Source organism: Coregonus clupeaformis, chromosome 7 (genome assembly GCF_020615455.1).
Source record: "Coregonus clupeaformis isolate EN_2021a chromosome 7, ASM2061545v1, whole genome shotgun sequence".
NCBI classification, from domain to species: domain Eukaryota; kingdom Metazoa; phylum Chordata; class Actinopteri; order Salmoniformes; family Salmonidae; genus Coregonus; species Coregonus clupeaformis.
The window spans coordinates 40,173,225-40,188,089 of record NC_059198.1 but is presented as its reverse complement, the minus strand read 5'-3'; the positions used below and the strand labels follow the sequence as shown (position 1 = coordinate 40,188,089).

General features: G+C 48.3%; 1 protein-coding gene across 1 annotated transcript in view; it reads right to left on the bottom strand.

The window, feature by feature from the left end:
- Positions 1–14,865, bottom strand: part of LOC121568676 (piezo-type mechanosensitive ion channel component 2) — a 184,177-nt gene that overhangs the window by 5,220 nt on the left and 164,092 nt on the right. Inside the window, exons 36-44 of the mRNA XM_041879080.1 lie at positions 13,877–14,056; positions 4,640–5,158; positions 4,180–4,438; positions 3,167–3,349; positions 2,704–2,971; positions 2,424–2,574; positions 2,070–2,217; positions 466–680; positions 126–284 (exon numbers count right to left, since the gene is read on the bottom strand). Of these exons, the coding sequence (XP_041735014.1) occupies positions 126–284; positions 466–680; positions 2,070–2,217; positions 2,424–2,574; positions 2,704–2,971; positions 3,167–3,349; positions 4,180–4,438; positions 4,640–5,158; positions 13,877–14,056 (2,082 nt within the window). The remainder of the gene's footprint in view (positions 1–125; positions 285–465; positions 681–2,069; positions 2,218–2,423; positions 2,575–2,703; positions 2,972–3,166; positions 3,350–4,179; positions 4,439–4,639; positions 5,159–13,876; positions 14,057–14,865) is intronic.

Sequence of the window (14,865 nt, the reverse complement as noted above, 5' to 3'; positions counted from 1 at the left end):
CAGCTTATTGGGAGCATGTGCCATCACTGATGAAATTAGTCTCATACTTTTTTCAGAAATTCATTCAATTCATGATTATGTTGTCGTTTTGTGATTGTAGTTACACTAGTCTTCAGAGCACTCACCCTTGGAAGAGGAAGAGGTTGAGGTAGTTGTAACTCTTGGTGAGAAAGTTGCCCAGGACGCGGGTGGGGTAGCCACAGCGGATCTGATAGGCAGACAGGCCAAAGTAGATGCACTTGACAAAGTACCACAGCTGGGCCACTGTGTTCTTACTGAACCGTCTGGTGATTAAAATGGAAACAATGTTAATGAGCATTTTCAAAGTAACTCGAAAACATTCACCATTATGCGTCACTTACTAATGATGCAACTATTTAGTAAGGAATTTAAAAGAAAGAGGGAGCTGGTTATGACTACATGATTAAATGACTAAATGTTAATGTTATTTCTCCACATTCATACCTTTCTGTGACTCCAGGCAGGATGAAGAACATCCAGAAGTGAATACCAAACACCAGGATGACCTGGAAGATAACTTTTCCCATGACAGTCTTGCGAAGATAGAGGGCTCGGTCGATGATCATGGTGCCAAACTGGATCAGTACCATCACCAGGAAGGCCTCAGGAACCTGGTCCTCCGACAGGGAGGAAGTGATGTCAGCTGCGGCAGAGTGTTTCTATGGGGGACATGAAGTCATGTTATTCATTTGGAAGGTTTTTGTTTTCAAAAGTGTTCTTGGCCATTTAGGGAAAATTGAAATTCATTGCACTGGGTTTCAATTACAAACACAATGAATAAGGACAGTTTATACTAGAATTGGGACTAAACACCTCCCTCTGCAACTGGATCCTGGACTTTCTGACGGGCCGCCCCCATGTGGTAAGGGTAGGTACCAACACATTTGCCACGCTGATCCTCAACACGGGGGCCCCTCAGGGGTGCGTGCTCATTCCCCTCCTGTACTCCCTGTTCACCCATGACTGCATGGCCAGGCACGACTCCAACACCATCATTAAGTTTGCCAACGACACAACAGTGGTAGGCCTGATCACCGACAACGATGAGACAGCCTATAGGGAGGAGGTCAGAGACCTGGCCGTGTGGTGCCAGGATAACAACCTCTCCCTCAACGTGATCAAGACAAAGGAGATGATTGTGGACTACAGGAAAAAAAAAGAGGACTGAGCACGCCCCCAATCTCATCGACGGGGCTGTAGTAGAACAGGTTTAGAGCTTCAAGTTCCTTGGTGTCCACATCCCCAACAAACTATCAAGGTCCAAGCACACCAAGACAGTCGTGAAGAGGGCACGACAAAGCCTATTCCCCCTCAGGAGACTGAAAAGATTTGGCATGGGTCCTCAGATCCTCAAAAAGTTATACAGCTGCACCATCGAGAGCATCCTGACTGGTTGCATCACCGCCTGGTGTGGCAACTGCTCGGCCTCCGACCTCAAGGGACTACAGAGGGTAGTGCGTACGGCCCAGTACATCACTGGGGCCAAGCTTCCTGCCATCCAGGACCTCTATACCAGGCGGTGTCAGAGGAAGGCCCTAAAAAGTATCAAAGACTCCAGCCACCCTAGTCATAGACTGTTCTCTCTGCTACCGCACAGCAAGCGGTACTGGAGCGCCAAGTCTAGGTCAAAAATGCTTCTTAACAGCTTCTACCCCCAAGCCATAAGACTCCTGAACAGCTAATCATGGCTACCCAGACTATTTCCATTGCCCCCCCCACCCCACCCCACCCCAACCCACCCCATCTTTTACGCTGCTGCTACTCTGTTTATTATTTATGCATAGTCACTTTAACTCTACCCACATGTACATATTACCTCAATTACCTCGACTAACCGGTGCCCCCGCACATTGACTCTGTACCGGTACCCCCTGTATATACTTTATTTTTTATTTTCTTCTTTTTTTTTCTTAAAAACTGCATTGTTGGTTAAGGGCTTGTAAGTATGCATTTCACTGTAATGTATACACCTGTTGTATTCGGCACATGTGGCAAATAACATTTTATTTGATTTTATTTGAATTTGAGCAGTTATATATCAAACTTACCCCAAAAGCCCAGAAGCCGAAGACGATGATGATGAAGTCGACAGTGTCGGCCAGGAACATGAGCACATAGACGTCTGTCACAGCACTGTACTCTGGGTGGATCAGGTTGTAGAAGAACTGACGGATGGGGACGTAGATCTCCAGAGTTCTAAACAGAGAATGGCCAAAGATTTACAAACAATTATCTGTTAATGTAAACAAGGTAAACAAAATACCTTTATGAACAGGTAATGTTGTTTTTATTAACAATTTATTATCCTGAAGTGTGTCTGAATATTGCCAGTTAGTAGCCTAATAACAGTATAATATAGCATCTTCAAGTCAATATTCAAACATGACATCCAGACCACCTACTTCTTGACAGTGAAGCACTTGGCTTTGATGAGCTGCTCTCTGAGTTTCTCCAGGATCCTTTCCTTCTTGCTCCTCTGCTGGACACTCAGCATACTGTCCCCTCTCCGCAGGCTGCCCCCTCTCCGCAGGCTGTGCCTTGAGCTCACGCTGTCTGTGGCGTGACCAGGTTTGGTTAGGTTTGGAAGACATGGGCCTCACATATTACATAATTAAAAGTCTAAACAAAACAAGCCCAATAAAATAGATATTCTTCAGCACTTAGGAGCTAGTGTGACCTCACCTCCTCTGGAGTGGCCGGAGCGTAGGGTGCGCTGGGAGAGGTGGGAAGCGGAGCTGGAGCTCTTGCGGCACAGCTGGGTGGAGGTGGACAGGGAGTGGAAGCGGTGGGGGAAGCGGGCGCGTACCGATTCCAGCAGGGAGATGCTGCCCCCCGAGGCCTGCTTCTCCACACGCCTGGAGCTGGACCTCTTCTCCCTGTCATGGTGGTGCTGCTTAGGGGTTTCCCCCCCTCCTCCCCTGGGGTCATCCTCATCCCACAGCCCATGACACTGGAGGTCAAGACCAAGGAATAGAATGGTTATCACACCAGTGTGCTAAATATAACAGTGTATCAATACAGGTAATAAGTAACATTTAACAACGTAGTTAAAGGGGTAGTCCACTTTTTAAAAGTTGTATCTTATTTTCGAAGAAAGTTAACTCCCTTAAAGGAATAACCATGTAGCTAAAGACTTAGTGGGCACCTTGAGAATAGATCGGTGGAAGAACAGAGCTAGCAGCTGAACCAGGTCATAGTGCACATATCCCTCCTTCTTCTCCACACCGATGATGTTGGGAGGGTGGAAGGGTTTGGACTTGTCCAGCTCAATGTTCTGGTTGAAGGGGAAGAAACCAAACTGAAAGAAGTACTTGATCACGATGGTGACCTGGTGGTATAGAGAGAAGGGGGAAAACATTAAAAACATATAGATGCTTGACTCATAACATATCAACATTTTCTATAAAGACTATTAATTGAGTACAGTGTAGTAGAATTCAGTTTATTTAATCATAAAATAGCATTCTTTCCACCCTGAACATGTTTTAGAATAATCACTTTTTTACACCCCTTTTATCTCTCCAATTTCGATCTTGTCTCATCACTGAAACTCCCCAACAGGCTCGGGTGGCGAAGGTCGAGTCATGTGTCCTTCGAAACATGACCCGCCAAACCGCGCCTGATAACACCAGCCCGCTTAACCCAGAAGCCAGCTGCACCAATGTGTCAAAGGAAACAACATTCAACTGACAACCGAGGTCAGCCTGCAGGCACCCGGCCCGCCTGTAGGAGTCGCTAGAGTGCAATGAGCCAAGTAAAGCCCCCCGGCCAAACCCGGATGACGCTGTGCCAATTGTGCGCCGCCTATTGTGACTCCCGATCATGGCCGGTTGTGATATAGCCCGGGATCGAACCCGGGTCTTTAGTGACGCCTCTAGCACTGTGATGCAGTGCCTTAGACCGCTGTGCCACTTGGAAGGCCCATTAATGGCATTTTTCATAGTTAAAATAAACAAAATAAAACAATAGATAAAACAAAATGTGTCACTTGACAATGCAAGAAAAAAACAAATACATTTATGAAAATGTGCAATTAAAAATATTAAAGTTTACTCTAATTAATTTAGGTGAACTATCTCTTTAAGACTGCATGGGACAAGGGGTAGGGGCAGATTTACATTGATAAGAACCTGACTAAGTGCTTCTGTGTGTTAATACCTCTGTGTAGACGATAGCGGTCATCCAGAAGCGTTTGCTGGGCCTGGGGACAGACAGCATGGCCCAGAGGAAGATCAGGATGGGCAGGACGAGCGTGGCCACGGAAGCTGAGATCATGTGGTTGAGGATGATGACCAGGAAACACACCATCTCTGAGTGGGCCACCAGCATGTTGTAAAGGGCATAGAGCAGCTGGAGCAGCGCTGGCTGGTTGCCGTAGAAACGCTCAGAGTCCTCCAGCTCCTCGTCGTAGAACATCCTGATGGATAGTGAGAGCGAGGGTCTATGAAGGTGGACTCTAAACATTTTTGTGTTGAGGGCGGCTCACCTAAAGCCTTTGGAATTGTCAAATAAACAAACTAATCTGAACCTCGATCTCCGGTGTTCTGATAGCCGAGTGATTAACAATATTTGGTAATGAAATTGACAACGCAAGACTAGCTGTGACTAAATACAATACCTGTTGCGTAGCAGATCGTTGGCCGTCAGCTCGTGGGTGAGTGAGGGAAACGTGGTGCTCGTGACGCCCGACAGAAAATCGGACTTCTCGTCAGGCGTCACCACAACTAGCCTCTTCTCGTGATGGGTCCTACTGGATGAGACCTGCTCGGCCCCCTCCCTGTTCAGGCCCGTGGCCCTGCTGTATGAGGGGGGGATGTCTGTGTCTGTGGGGGTGGTACCGGATGGGTCTGCCTGGTAGAGCTGGAGCTCACTGTGGTGGGCGTAGCACGGTCCCCTCCCCCACCCTGCCCGTTCAGCCTCTAGGACGCTGTCCCGGCTGTCCCAGTCCATACCCCTGGACCTGGAGAGAAGACCCCACTCATGGTCCAGGTACAGCCCCATGGAGGTGGAGGTGGATGGGGTCTCGGTGTAGGAGGATTGGGGGTCCTGGAGATCCTGGCCTGGCTTCTCTCCTGTTTCTTTGATTGTGTCGGTGGTCCCCTGGCGGTAGCAGGTGGTTGTGCACTGGGTGTGCTCACTAGTGGGGAGAGAGAGGCAAGAGAATGGAGTGGTTATGTTCTGGAACTCATCTGTCCACAAGTGGGCAGTGTTTAACCTGTGTAAATTCCAGGATTACTAGTCAATAATCTGCATATTGTGTACTTCATGGAGATGAAGTTTATGAATTGCCTGGATGGCCATAGAGAGGAAGTACAGTGGAAATATTCGTATGGATGTGTAGTGATAATTCAGATAGAACAGTAAAACAGGTATTTGCCATGGTTTATCATGAAATAAGTATGGAACAAGTTATCAGCCAATCAGCATCCAGGACAGGAACTTTTTTATTGTATAACCTAATTTACTCCAGATAATTAAATGACACAGAAATAGCGTTTGTTCAGTGGTGAGAGGTGAGAGGTAAGAGGTAAGAGAGAGAGAGAGAGAGAGAGGGGTTGTGACGGACATACACTGGATACAAAGGCTGTCCATCAGCACTTTATCAGGGTGTCGCCATGTAACCACCCACAGCACTACACAATCACCCGCCTCATGTCTACTCCCCTTTTTTTCTCTCCTCATTCTCAATATAATCTGACACCTGCACTGACTAACAGACAATAAAGCCCTTTACAGTTTACACTACAGTCGCAGATGACATGTTTGAACAGCGCTAAGAGAAAAGGGCAGCTTTAGCATTATAGTCCTGTAGCCAGGAAGTGGATTTGATGACAAGAATATGACTTGCCTATCTAAGCCTTGGATTCACAGGGAGGGAGAGAGTGGCTCTTCAAAGAGAGATGAGGCTTATAGTGGTTTACCCATATGAGACCCACTAGTACCACTAGCTTTCTGGATTAAGGTAATACATTAGTGACACAAATGGTGAATAGGCCAACAAAATACAAAGTTGCCTCATTGTCTACAGTCAGTGGGGAAAGAGAAGTGAGTGAGGGATCAGGAAAGAGACAAGAAGAGAGTGTGGTGAGGGAAGAGAAGACTGCCGGTTGATTGGACAGAATTGTAGAGAGTGAAGGATGAAGGGAGAGAAGTGTAGAGAGTGAAGGATGAGAGGCGAGAAGTGTAGAGAGTGAGGGATGAGGGGAGAGAAGTGTAGAGAGTGAAGGATGAGGGGAGAGAAGTGTAGAGAGTGAGGGATGAGAGGAGAGAAGTATAGAGAGTGAGGGACGAGAGGAGAGAAGTGTAGAGAGTGAGGGACGAGAGGAGAGAAGTGTAGCGAGTGAGGGACAAGAGGAGAGAAGTATAGAGAGTGAGGGACGAGAGGAGAGAAGTGTAGAGAGTGAGGGACAAGAGGAGAGAAGTGTAGTGAGTGAGGGACACGAGGAGAGAAGTATAGAGAGTGAGGGACGAGAGGAGAGAAGTGTAGCGAGTGAGGGACAAGAGGAGAGAAGTATCGAGAGTGAGGGATGAGAGGAGAGAAGTGTAGAGAGTGAGGGATGAGAAGTGTAGAGAGTGAGGGATGAGGGGAGAGAAGTGTAGAGAGTGAAGGATGAGGGGAGAGAAGTGTAGAGACTGAGGGATGAGGAGAGAAGTGTAGAGAGTGAGGGATGAGAGGAGAGAATTGTAGAGAGTGAGGGATGAGGGGGAGAGCAGTATAGAGAGTGAGGGACGAGAGGAGAGAAGTGTAGAGAGTGAAGGATGAGAGGAGAGAAGTATAGAGAGTGAGGGATGAGAGGAGAGAAGTGTAGAGAGTGAAGGATGAAGGGAGAGAAGTGTAGAGAGTGAGGGATAAGAGGAGAGAAGTGTAGAGAGTGAAGGATGAAGGGAGAGAAGTGTAGAGAGTGAGGGATAAGAGGAGAGAAGTGTAGAGAGTGAAGGATGAGAGGAGAGAAGTATAGAGAGTGAGGGATGAGAGGAGAGAAGTGTAGAGAGTGAAGGATGAAGGGCGAGAAGTGTAGAGAGTGAGGGACGAGAGGAGAGAAGTGTAGAGAGTGAGGGACAAGAGGAGAGAAGTGTAGCGAGTGAGGGACAAGAGGAGAGAAGTATAGAGAGTGAGGGACGAGAGGAGAGAAGTGTAGCGAGTGAGGGACAAGAGGAGAGAAGTATCGAGAGTGAGGGATGAGAGGAGAGAAGTGTAGAGAGTGAGGGATGAGGGGAGAGAAGTGTAGAGAGTGAGGGATGAGGGGAGAGAAGTGTAGAGAGTGAAGGATGAGGGGAGAGAAGTGTAGAGACTGAGGGATGAGGAGAGAAGTGTAGAGAGTGAGGGATGAGAGGAGAGAAGTGTAGAGAGTGAGGGATGAGGGGAGAGCAGTATAGAGAGTGAGGGACGAGAGGAGAGAAGTGTAGAGAGTGAAGGATGAGAGGAGAGAAGTATAGAGAGTGAGGGATGAGAGGAGAGAAGTGTAGAGAGTGAAGGATGAAGGGAGAGAAGTGTAGAGAGTGAGGGATAAGAGGAGAGAAGTGTAGAGAGTGAAGGATGAAGGGAGAGAAGTGTAGAGAGTGAGGGATAAGAGGAGAGAAGTATAGAGAGTGAGGGATGAGAGGAGAGAAGTGTAGAGAGTGAAGGATGAGAGGAGAGAAGTATAGAGAGTGAGGGATGAGAGGAGAGAAGTGCAGAGAGTGAAGGATGAAGGGAGAGAAGTGTAGAGAGTGAGGGATAAGAGGAGAGAAGTATAGAGAGTGAGGGATGAGAGGAGAGAAGTATAGAGAGTGAGGGACGAGAGGAGAGAAGTGTAGCGAGTGAGGGACAAGAGGAGAGAAGTATCGAGAGTGAGGGATGAGAGGAGAGAAGTGTAGAGAGTGAGGGACGAGAGGAGAGAAGTGTAGAGAGTGAGGGACAAGAGGAGAGAAGTGTAGCGAGTGAGGGACAAGAGGAGAGAAGTATAGAGAGTGAGGGACGAGAGGAGAGAAGTGTAGAGAGTGAGGGACAAGAGGAGAGAAGTGTAGAGAGTGAAGGATGAGAGGAGAGAAGTATAGAGAGTGAGGGATGAGAGGAGAGAAGTGCAGAGAGTGAAGGATGAAGGGAGAGAAGTGTAGAGAGTGAGGGATGAGAGGAGAGAAGTATAGAGAGTGAGGGATGAGAGGAGAGAAGTATAGAGAGTGAGGGACGAGAGGAGAGAAGTGTAAGCAGTGAGGGACAAGAGGAGAGAAGTATCGAGAGTGAGGGACAAGAGGAGAGAAGTATAGAGAGTGAGGGACGAGAGGAGAGAAGTGTAGAGAGTGAGGGACAAGAGGAGAGAAGTGTAGTGAGTGAGGGACACGAGGAGAGAAGTATAGAGAGTGAGGGACGAGAGGAGAGAAGTGTAGCGAGTGAGGGACAAGAGGAGAGAAGTATCGAGAGTGAGGGATGAGAGGAGAGAAGTGTAGAGAGTGAGGGATGAGAAGTGTAGAGAGTGAGGGATGAGGGGGAGAGAAGTGTAGAGAGTGAAGGATGAGGGGAGAGAAGTGTAGAGACTGAGGGATGAGGAGAGAAGTGTAGAGAGTGAGGGATGAGAGGAGAGAAGTGTAGAGAGTGAGGGATGAGGGGAGAGCAGTATAGAGAGTGAGGGACGAGAGGAGAGAAGTGTAGAGAGTGAAGGATGAGAGGAGAGAAGTATAGAGAGTGAGGGATGAGAGGAGAGAAGTGTAGAGAGTGAAGGATGAAGGGAGAGAAGTGTAGAGAGTGAGGGATAAGAGAAGAGAAGTGTAGAGAGTGAAGGATGAAGGGAGAGAAGAGTAGAGAGTGAGGGATAAGAGGAGAGAAGTGTAGAGAGTGAAGGATGAGAGGAGAGAAGTATAGAGAGTGAGGGATGAGAGGAGAGAAGTGTAGAGAGTGAAGGATGAAGGGCGAGAAGTGTAGAGAGTGAGGGACGAGAGGAGAGAAGTGTAGAGAGTGAGGGACAAGAGGAGAGAAGTGTAGCGAGTGAGGGACAAGAGGAGAGAAGTATAGAGAGTGAGGGACGAGAGGAGAGAAGTGTAGCGAGTGAGGGACAAGAGGAGAGAAGTATCGAGAGTGAGGGATGAGAGGAGAGAAGTGAGGGATGAGTGAAGGATGAGGGGAGAGAAGTGTAGAGACTGAGGGATGAGGAGAGAAGTGTAGAGAGTGAGGGATGAGAGGAGAGAAGTGTAGAGAGTGAGGGATGAGGGGAGAGCAGTACAGAGAGTGAGGGATGAGAGGAGAGAAGTGTAGAGAGTGAAGGATGAAGGGAGAGAAGTGTAGAGAGTGAGGGATAAGAGGAGAGAAGTGTAGAGAGTGAAGGATGAAGGGAGAGAAGTGTAGAGAGTGAGGGATAAGAGGAGAGAAGTATAGAGAGTGAGGGATGAGAGGAGAGAAGTGTAGAGAGTGAAGGATGAGAGGAGAGAAGTATAGAGAGTGAGGGATGAGAGGAGAGAAGTGCAGAGAGTGAAGGATGAAGGGAGAGAAGTGTAGAGAGTGAGGGATAAGAGAAGAGAAGTGTAGAGAGTGAAGGATGAAGGGAGAGAAGAGTAGAGAGTGAGGGACGAGAGGAGAGAAGTGTAGCGAGTGAGGGACAAGAGGAGAGAAGTATCGAGAGTGAGGGATGAGAGGAGAGAAGTGTAGAGAGTGAGGGACGAGAGGAGAGAAGTGTAGAGAGTGAGGGACAAGAGGAGAGAAGTGTAGTGAGTGAGGGACAAGAGGAGAGAAGTATAGAGAGTGAGGGACGAGAGGAGAGAAGTGTAGAGAGTGAGGGACAAGAGGAGAGAAGTGTAGAGAGTGAAGGATGAGAGGAGAGAAGTATAGAGAGTGAGGGATGAGAGGAGAGAAGTGCAGAGAGTGAAGGATGAAGGGAGAGAAGTGTAGAGAGTGAGGGATGAGAGGAGAGAAGTGCAGAGAGTGAGGGATGAGAGGAGAGAAGTATAGAGAGTGAGGGACGAGAGGAGAGAAGTGTAGCGAGTGAGGGACAAGAGGAGAGAAGTATCGAGAGTGAGGGATGAGAGGAGAGAAGTGTAGAGAGTGAGGGACGAGAGGAGAGAAGTGTAGAGAGTGAGGGACGAGAGGAGAGAAGTGTAGCGAGTGAGGGACAAGAGGAGAGAAGTATAGAGAGTGAGGGACAAGAGGAGAGAAGTGTAGCGAGTGAGGGACAAGAGGAGAGAAGTATAGAGAGTGAGGGACGAGAGGAGAGAAGTGTAGCGAGTGAGGGACAAGAGGAGAGAAGTATCGAGAGTGAGGGATGAGAGGAAAGAAGTGTAGAGAGTGAGGGATGAGGGGAGAGAAGTGTAGAGAGTGAGGAATGATGGGAGAGAAGTGTAGAGAGTGAAGGATGAGGGGAGAGAAGTGTAGAGACTGAGGGATGAGGAGAGAAGTGTAGAGAGTGAGGGATGAGAGGAGAGAAGTGTAGAGAGTGAGGGATGAGGGGAGAGCAGTATAGAGAGTGAGGGACGAGAGGAGAGAAGTGTAGAGAGTGAAGGATGAGAGGAGAGAAGTATAGAGAGTGAGGGATGAGAGGAGAGAAGTGTAGAGAGTGAAGGATGAAGGGAGAGAAGTGTAGAGAGTGAGGGATAAGAGGAGAGAAATGTAGAGAGTGAAGGATGAAGGGAGAGAAGTGTAGAGAGTGAGGGATAAGAGGAGAGAAGTATAGAGAGTGAGGGATAAGAGGAGAGAAGTGTAGAGAGTGAAGGATGAAGGGAGAGAAGTGTAGAGAGTGAGGGATAAGAGGAGAGAAATGTAGAGAGTGAAGGATGAAGGGAGAGAAGTGTAGAGAGTGAGGGATAAGAGGAGAGAAGTATAGAGAGTGAGGGATAAGAGGAGAGAAGTGTAGAGAGTGAAGAATGAGAGGAGAGAAGTGTAGAGAGTGAAGGATGAGAGGAGAGAAGTATAGAGAGTGAGGGATGAGAGGAGAGAAGTGCAGAGAGTGAAGGATGAAGGGAGAGAAGTGTAGAGAGTGAGGGATGAGAGGAGAGAAGTATAGAGAGTGAGGGATGAGAGGAGAGAAGTATAGAGAGTGAGGGACGAGAGGAGAGAAGTGTAGCGAGTGAGGGACAAGAGGAGAGAAGTATCGAGAGTGAGGGACAAGAGGAGAGAAGTATAGAGAGTGAGGGACGAGAGGAGAGAAGTGTAGAGAGTGAGGGACAAGAGGAGAGAAGTGTAGTGAGTGAGGGACACGAGGAGAGAAGTATAGAGAGTGAGGGACGAGAGGAGAGAAGTGTAGCGAGTGAGGGACAAGAGGAGAGAAGTATCGAGAGTGAGGGATGAGAGGAGAGAAGTGTAGAGAGTGAGGGATGAGAAGTGTAGAGAGTGAGGGATGAGGGGAGAGAAGTGTAGAGAGTGAAGGATGAGGGGAGAGAAGTGTAGAGACTGAGGGATGAGGAGAGAAGTGTAGAGAGTGAGGGATGAGAGGAGAGAAGTGTAGAGAGTGAGGGATGAGGGGAGAGCAGTATAGAGAGTGAGGGACGAGAGGAGAGAAGTGTAGAGAGTGAAGGATGAGAGGAGAGAAGTATAGAGAGTGAGGGATGAGAGGAGAGAAGTGTAGAGAGTGAAGGATGAAGGGAGAGAAGTGTAGAGAGTGAGGGATAAGAGAAGAGAAGTGTAGAGAGTGAAGGATGAAGGGAGAGAAGAGTAGAGAGTGAGGGATAAGAGGAGAGAAGTGTAGAGAGTGAAGGATGAGAGGAGAGAAGTATAGAGAGTGAGGGATGAGAGGAGAGAAGTGTAGAGAGTGAAGGATGAAGGGCGAGAAGTGTAGAGAGTGAGGGACGAGAGGAGAGAAGTGTAGAGTGAGGGACAAGAGGAGAGAAGTGTAGCAGTGAGGGACAAGAGGAGAGAAGTATAGAGAGTGAGGGACGAGAGGAGAGAAGTGTAGCGAGTGAGGGACAAGAGGAGAGAAGTATCGAGAGTGAGGGATGAGAGGAGAGAAGTGAGGGATGAGTGAAGGATGAGGGGAGAGAAGTGTAGAGACTGAGGGATGAGGAGAGAAGTGTAGAGAGTGAGGGATGAGAGGAGAGAAGTGTAGAGAGTGAGGGATGAGGGGAGAGCAGTATAGAGAGTGAGGGATGAGAGGAGAGAAGTGTAGAGAGTGAAGGATGAAGGGAGAGAAGTGTAGAGAGTGAGGGATAAGAGGAGAGAAGTGTATAGAGTGAAGGATGAAGGGAGAGAAGTGTAGAGAGTGAGGGATAAGAGGAGAGAAGTATAGAGAGTGAGGGATGAGAGGAGAGAAGTGTAGAGAGTGAAGGATGAGAGGAGAGAAGTATAGAGAGTGAGGGATGAGAGGAGAGAAGGGCAGAGAGTGAAGGATGAAGGGAGAGAAGTGTAGAGAGTGAGGGATAAGAGGAGAGAAGTATCGAGAGTGAGGGATGAGAGGAGAGAAGTATAGAGAGTGAGGGACGAGAGGAGAGAAGTGTAGCGAGTGAGGGACAAGAGGAGAGAAGTATCGAGAGTGAGGGATGAGAGGAGAGAAGTGTAGAGAGTGAGGGACGAGAGGAGAGAAGTGTAGATAGTGAGGGACAAGAGGAGAGAAGTGTAGTGAGTGAGGGACAAGAGGAGAGAAGTATAGAGAGTGAGGGACGAGAGGAGAGAAGTGTAGAGAGTGAGGGACAAGAGGAGAGAAGTGTAGAGAGTGAAGGATGAGAGGAGAGAAGTATAGAGAGTGAGGGATGAGAGGAGAGAAGTGCAGAGAGTGAAGGATGAAGGGAGAGAAGTGTAGAGAGTGAGGGATGAGAGGAGAGAAGTGCAGAGAGTGAGGGATGAGAGGAGAGAAGTATAGAGAGTGAGGGACGAGAGGAGAGAAGTGTAGCAGTGAGGGACAAGAGGAGAGAAGTATCGAGAGTGAGGGATGAGAGGAGAGAAGTGTAGAGAGTGAGGGACGAGAGGAGAGAAGTGTAGAGAGTGAGGGACGAGAGGAGAGAAGTGTAGCGAGTGAGGGACAAGAGGAGAGAAGTATAGAGAGTGAGGGACAAGAGGAGAGAAGTGTAGAGTGAGGGACAAGAGGAGAGAAGTATAGAGAGTGAGGGACGAGAGGAGAGAAGTGTAGCGAGTGAGGGACAAGAGGAGAGAAGTATCGAGAGTGAGGGATGAGAGGAAAGAAGTGTAGAGAGTGAGGGATGAGGGGAGAGAAGTGTAGAGAGTGAGGAATGATGGGAGAGAAGTGTAGAGAGTGAAGGATGAGGGGAGAGAAGTGTAGAGACTGAGGGATGAGGAGAGAAGTGTAGAGAGTGAGGGATGAGAGGAGAGAAGTGTAGAGAGTGAGGGATGAGGGGAGAGCAGTATAGAGAGTGAGGGACGAGAGGAGAGAAGTGTAGAGAGTGAAGGATGAGAGGAGAGAAGTATAGAGAGTGAGGGATGAGAGGAGAGAAGTGTAGAGAGTGAAGGATGAAGGGAGAGAAGTGTAGAGAGTGAGGGATAAGAGGAGAGAAATGTAGAGAGTGAAGGATGAAGGGAGAGAAGTGTAGAGAGTGAGGGATAAGAGGAGAGAAGTATAGAGAGTGAGGGATAAGAGGAGAGAAGTGTAGAGAGTGAAGAATGAGAGGAGAGAAGTGTAGAGAGTGAAGGATGAGAGGAGAAAAGTATAGAGAGTGAGGGATGAGAGGAGAGAAGTGCAGAGAGTGAAGGATGAAGGGAGAGAAGTGTAGAGAGTGAGGGATAAGAGGAGAGAAGTATAGAGAGTGAGGGATGATAGGAGAGAAGTGTAGAGAGTGAAGGATGAGAGGAGAGAAGTGTAGAGAGTGAGGGATGAGAGGAGAGAAGTGTAGAGAGTGAAGGATGAGCGGAGAGAAGTGTAGAGAGTGAAGGATGAGATGAGAGAAGTGTAGAGAGTGAGGGATGAGGGGAGAGAAGTAGAAGGAGGAGTTGTGTGTTGTTTCCTACCTGGCCTGGCTGCCTCCGCTGTCGGCTGAGGAGGTGGACTCTAGGTCCAGGTCTTCCATCTTGCAGAGTTTAGGATGGGCACGCTCGCTGGTCCTGGGCATCTGGACGCTGTCAGGACCCATTTCAGTGTGGTCCAGCGTGGAGCGACAGGAGCAGAGCAGGGTGTTCTCTGTGTACACACTGGAGAAACACACACAGACAGAGGAGTTTGTGGAGTGGTCTAAACAGACTATGGACCATGCATAACCTCATACAGTGTGTGTGTGTGTGTGTGTGTGTGTGTGTGTGTGTGTGTGTGTGTGTGTGTGTGTGCGCCTAATGGTAGCTGCGTTTCTATCGGTGTACGCCTTCATGTCTGTGTCCGTCTGCTAGCCTGTGTGTATGTCTGGGTGCTTGTGAGTGTGTGTGAGTGTGAGAGTGTGTGTGAGTGTGTGAGTCAGGCCAGAGTTTAGAAAGAGAACAGAATGCCCCGTGGGCACTAGTGTTCCCAGAACAGAACAGAGCTGTGCTGTTTCAAGCTGCCAGGCTGGTTTTAAACCCTTCACAAACACTCCATCACATACCAGGAGCCTGGCACTCCTCAGTCTCAAATAAATAACAAATTATGACTAAAAACAGACAACGTGTGTAACAACAAGCAGCGTAGAAATACAGAAGGCTAAGTGATGTCAACACAACCCCAAAACATAACCACTGAATGTTGAACAATTGTTCTGTCAAATGGTAATGTAAGTGTTTATCACGTAATTGTGGTCGTGCTGAGATGGGATAACTTGAGCAATACTTGGCTCACTTCACCAGGCTTGGGTTTTATTACACACGGATGGAATGCAAATAAATCATTCAATTATCTGTTCCACCCGCAACGTTCCAATCTGATCTCTGAAAAGAGTGGTACTGTCATCTGCACAGCATGACATCTTTCAAAAACAGCCAATATCTTGCACCTGATTCTTGAGTCTGTTTGGATTATTTTATTTGGTCTCCCT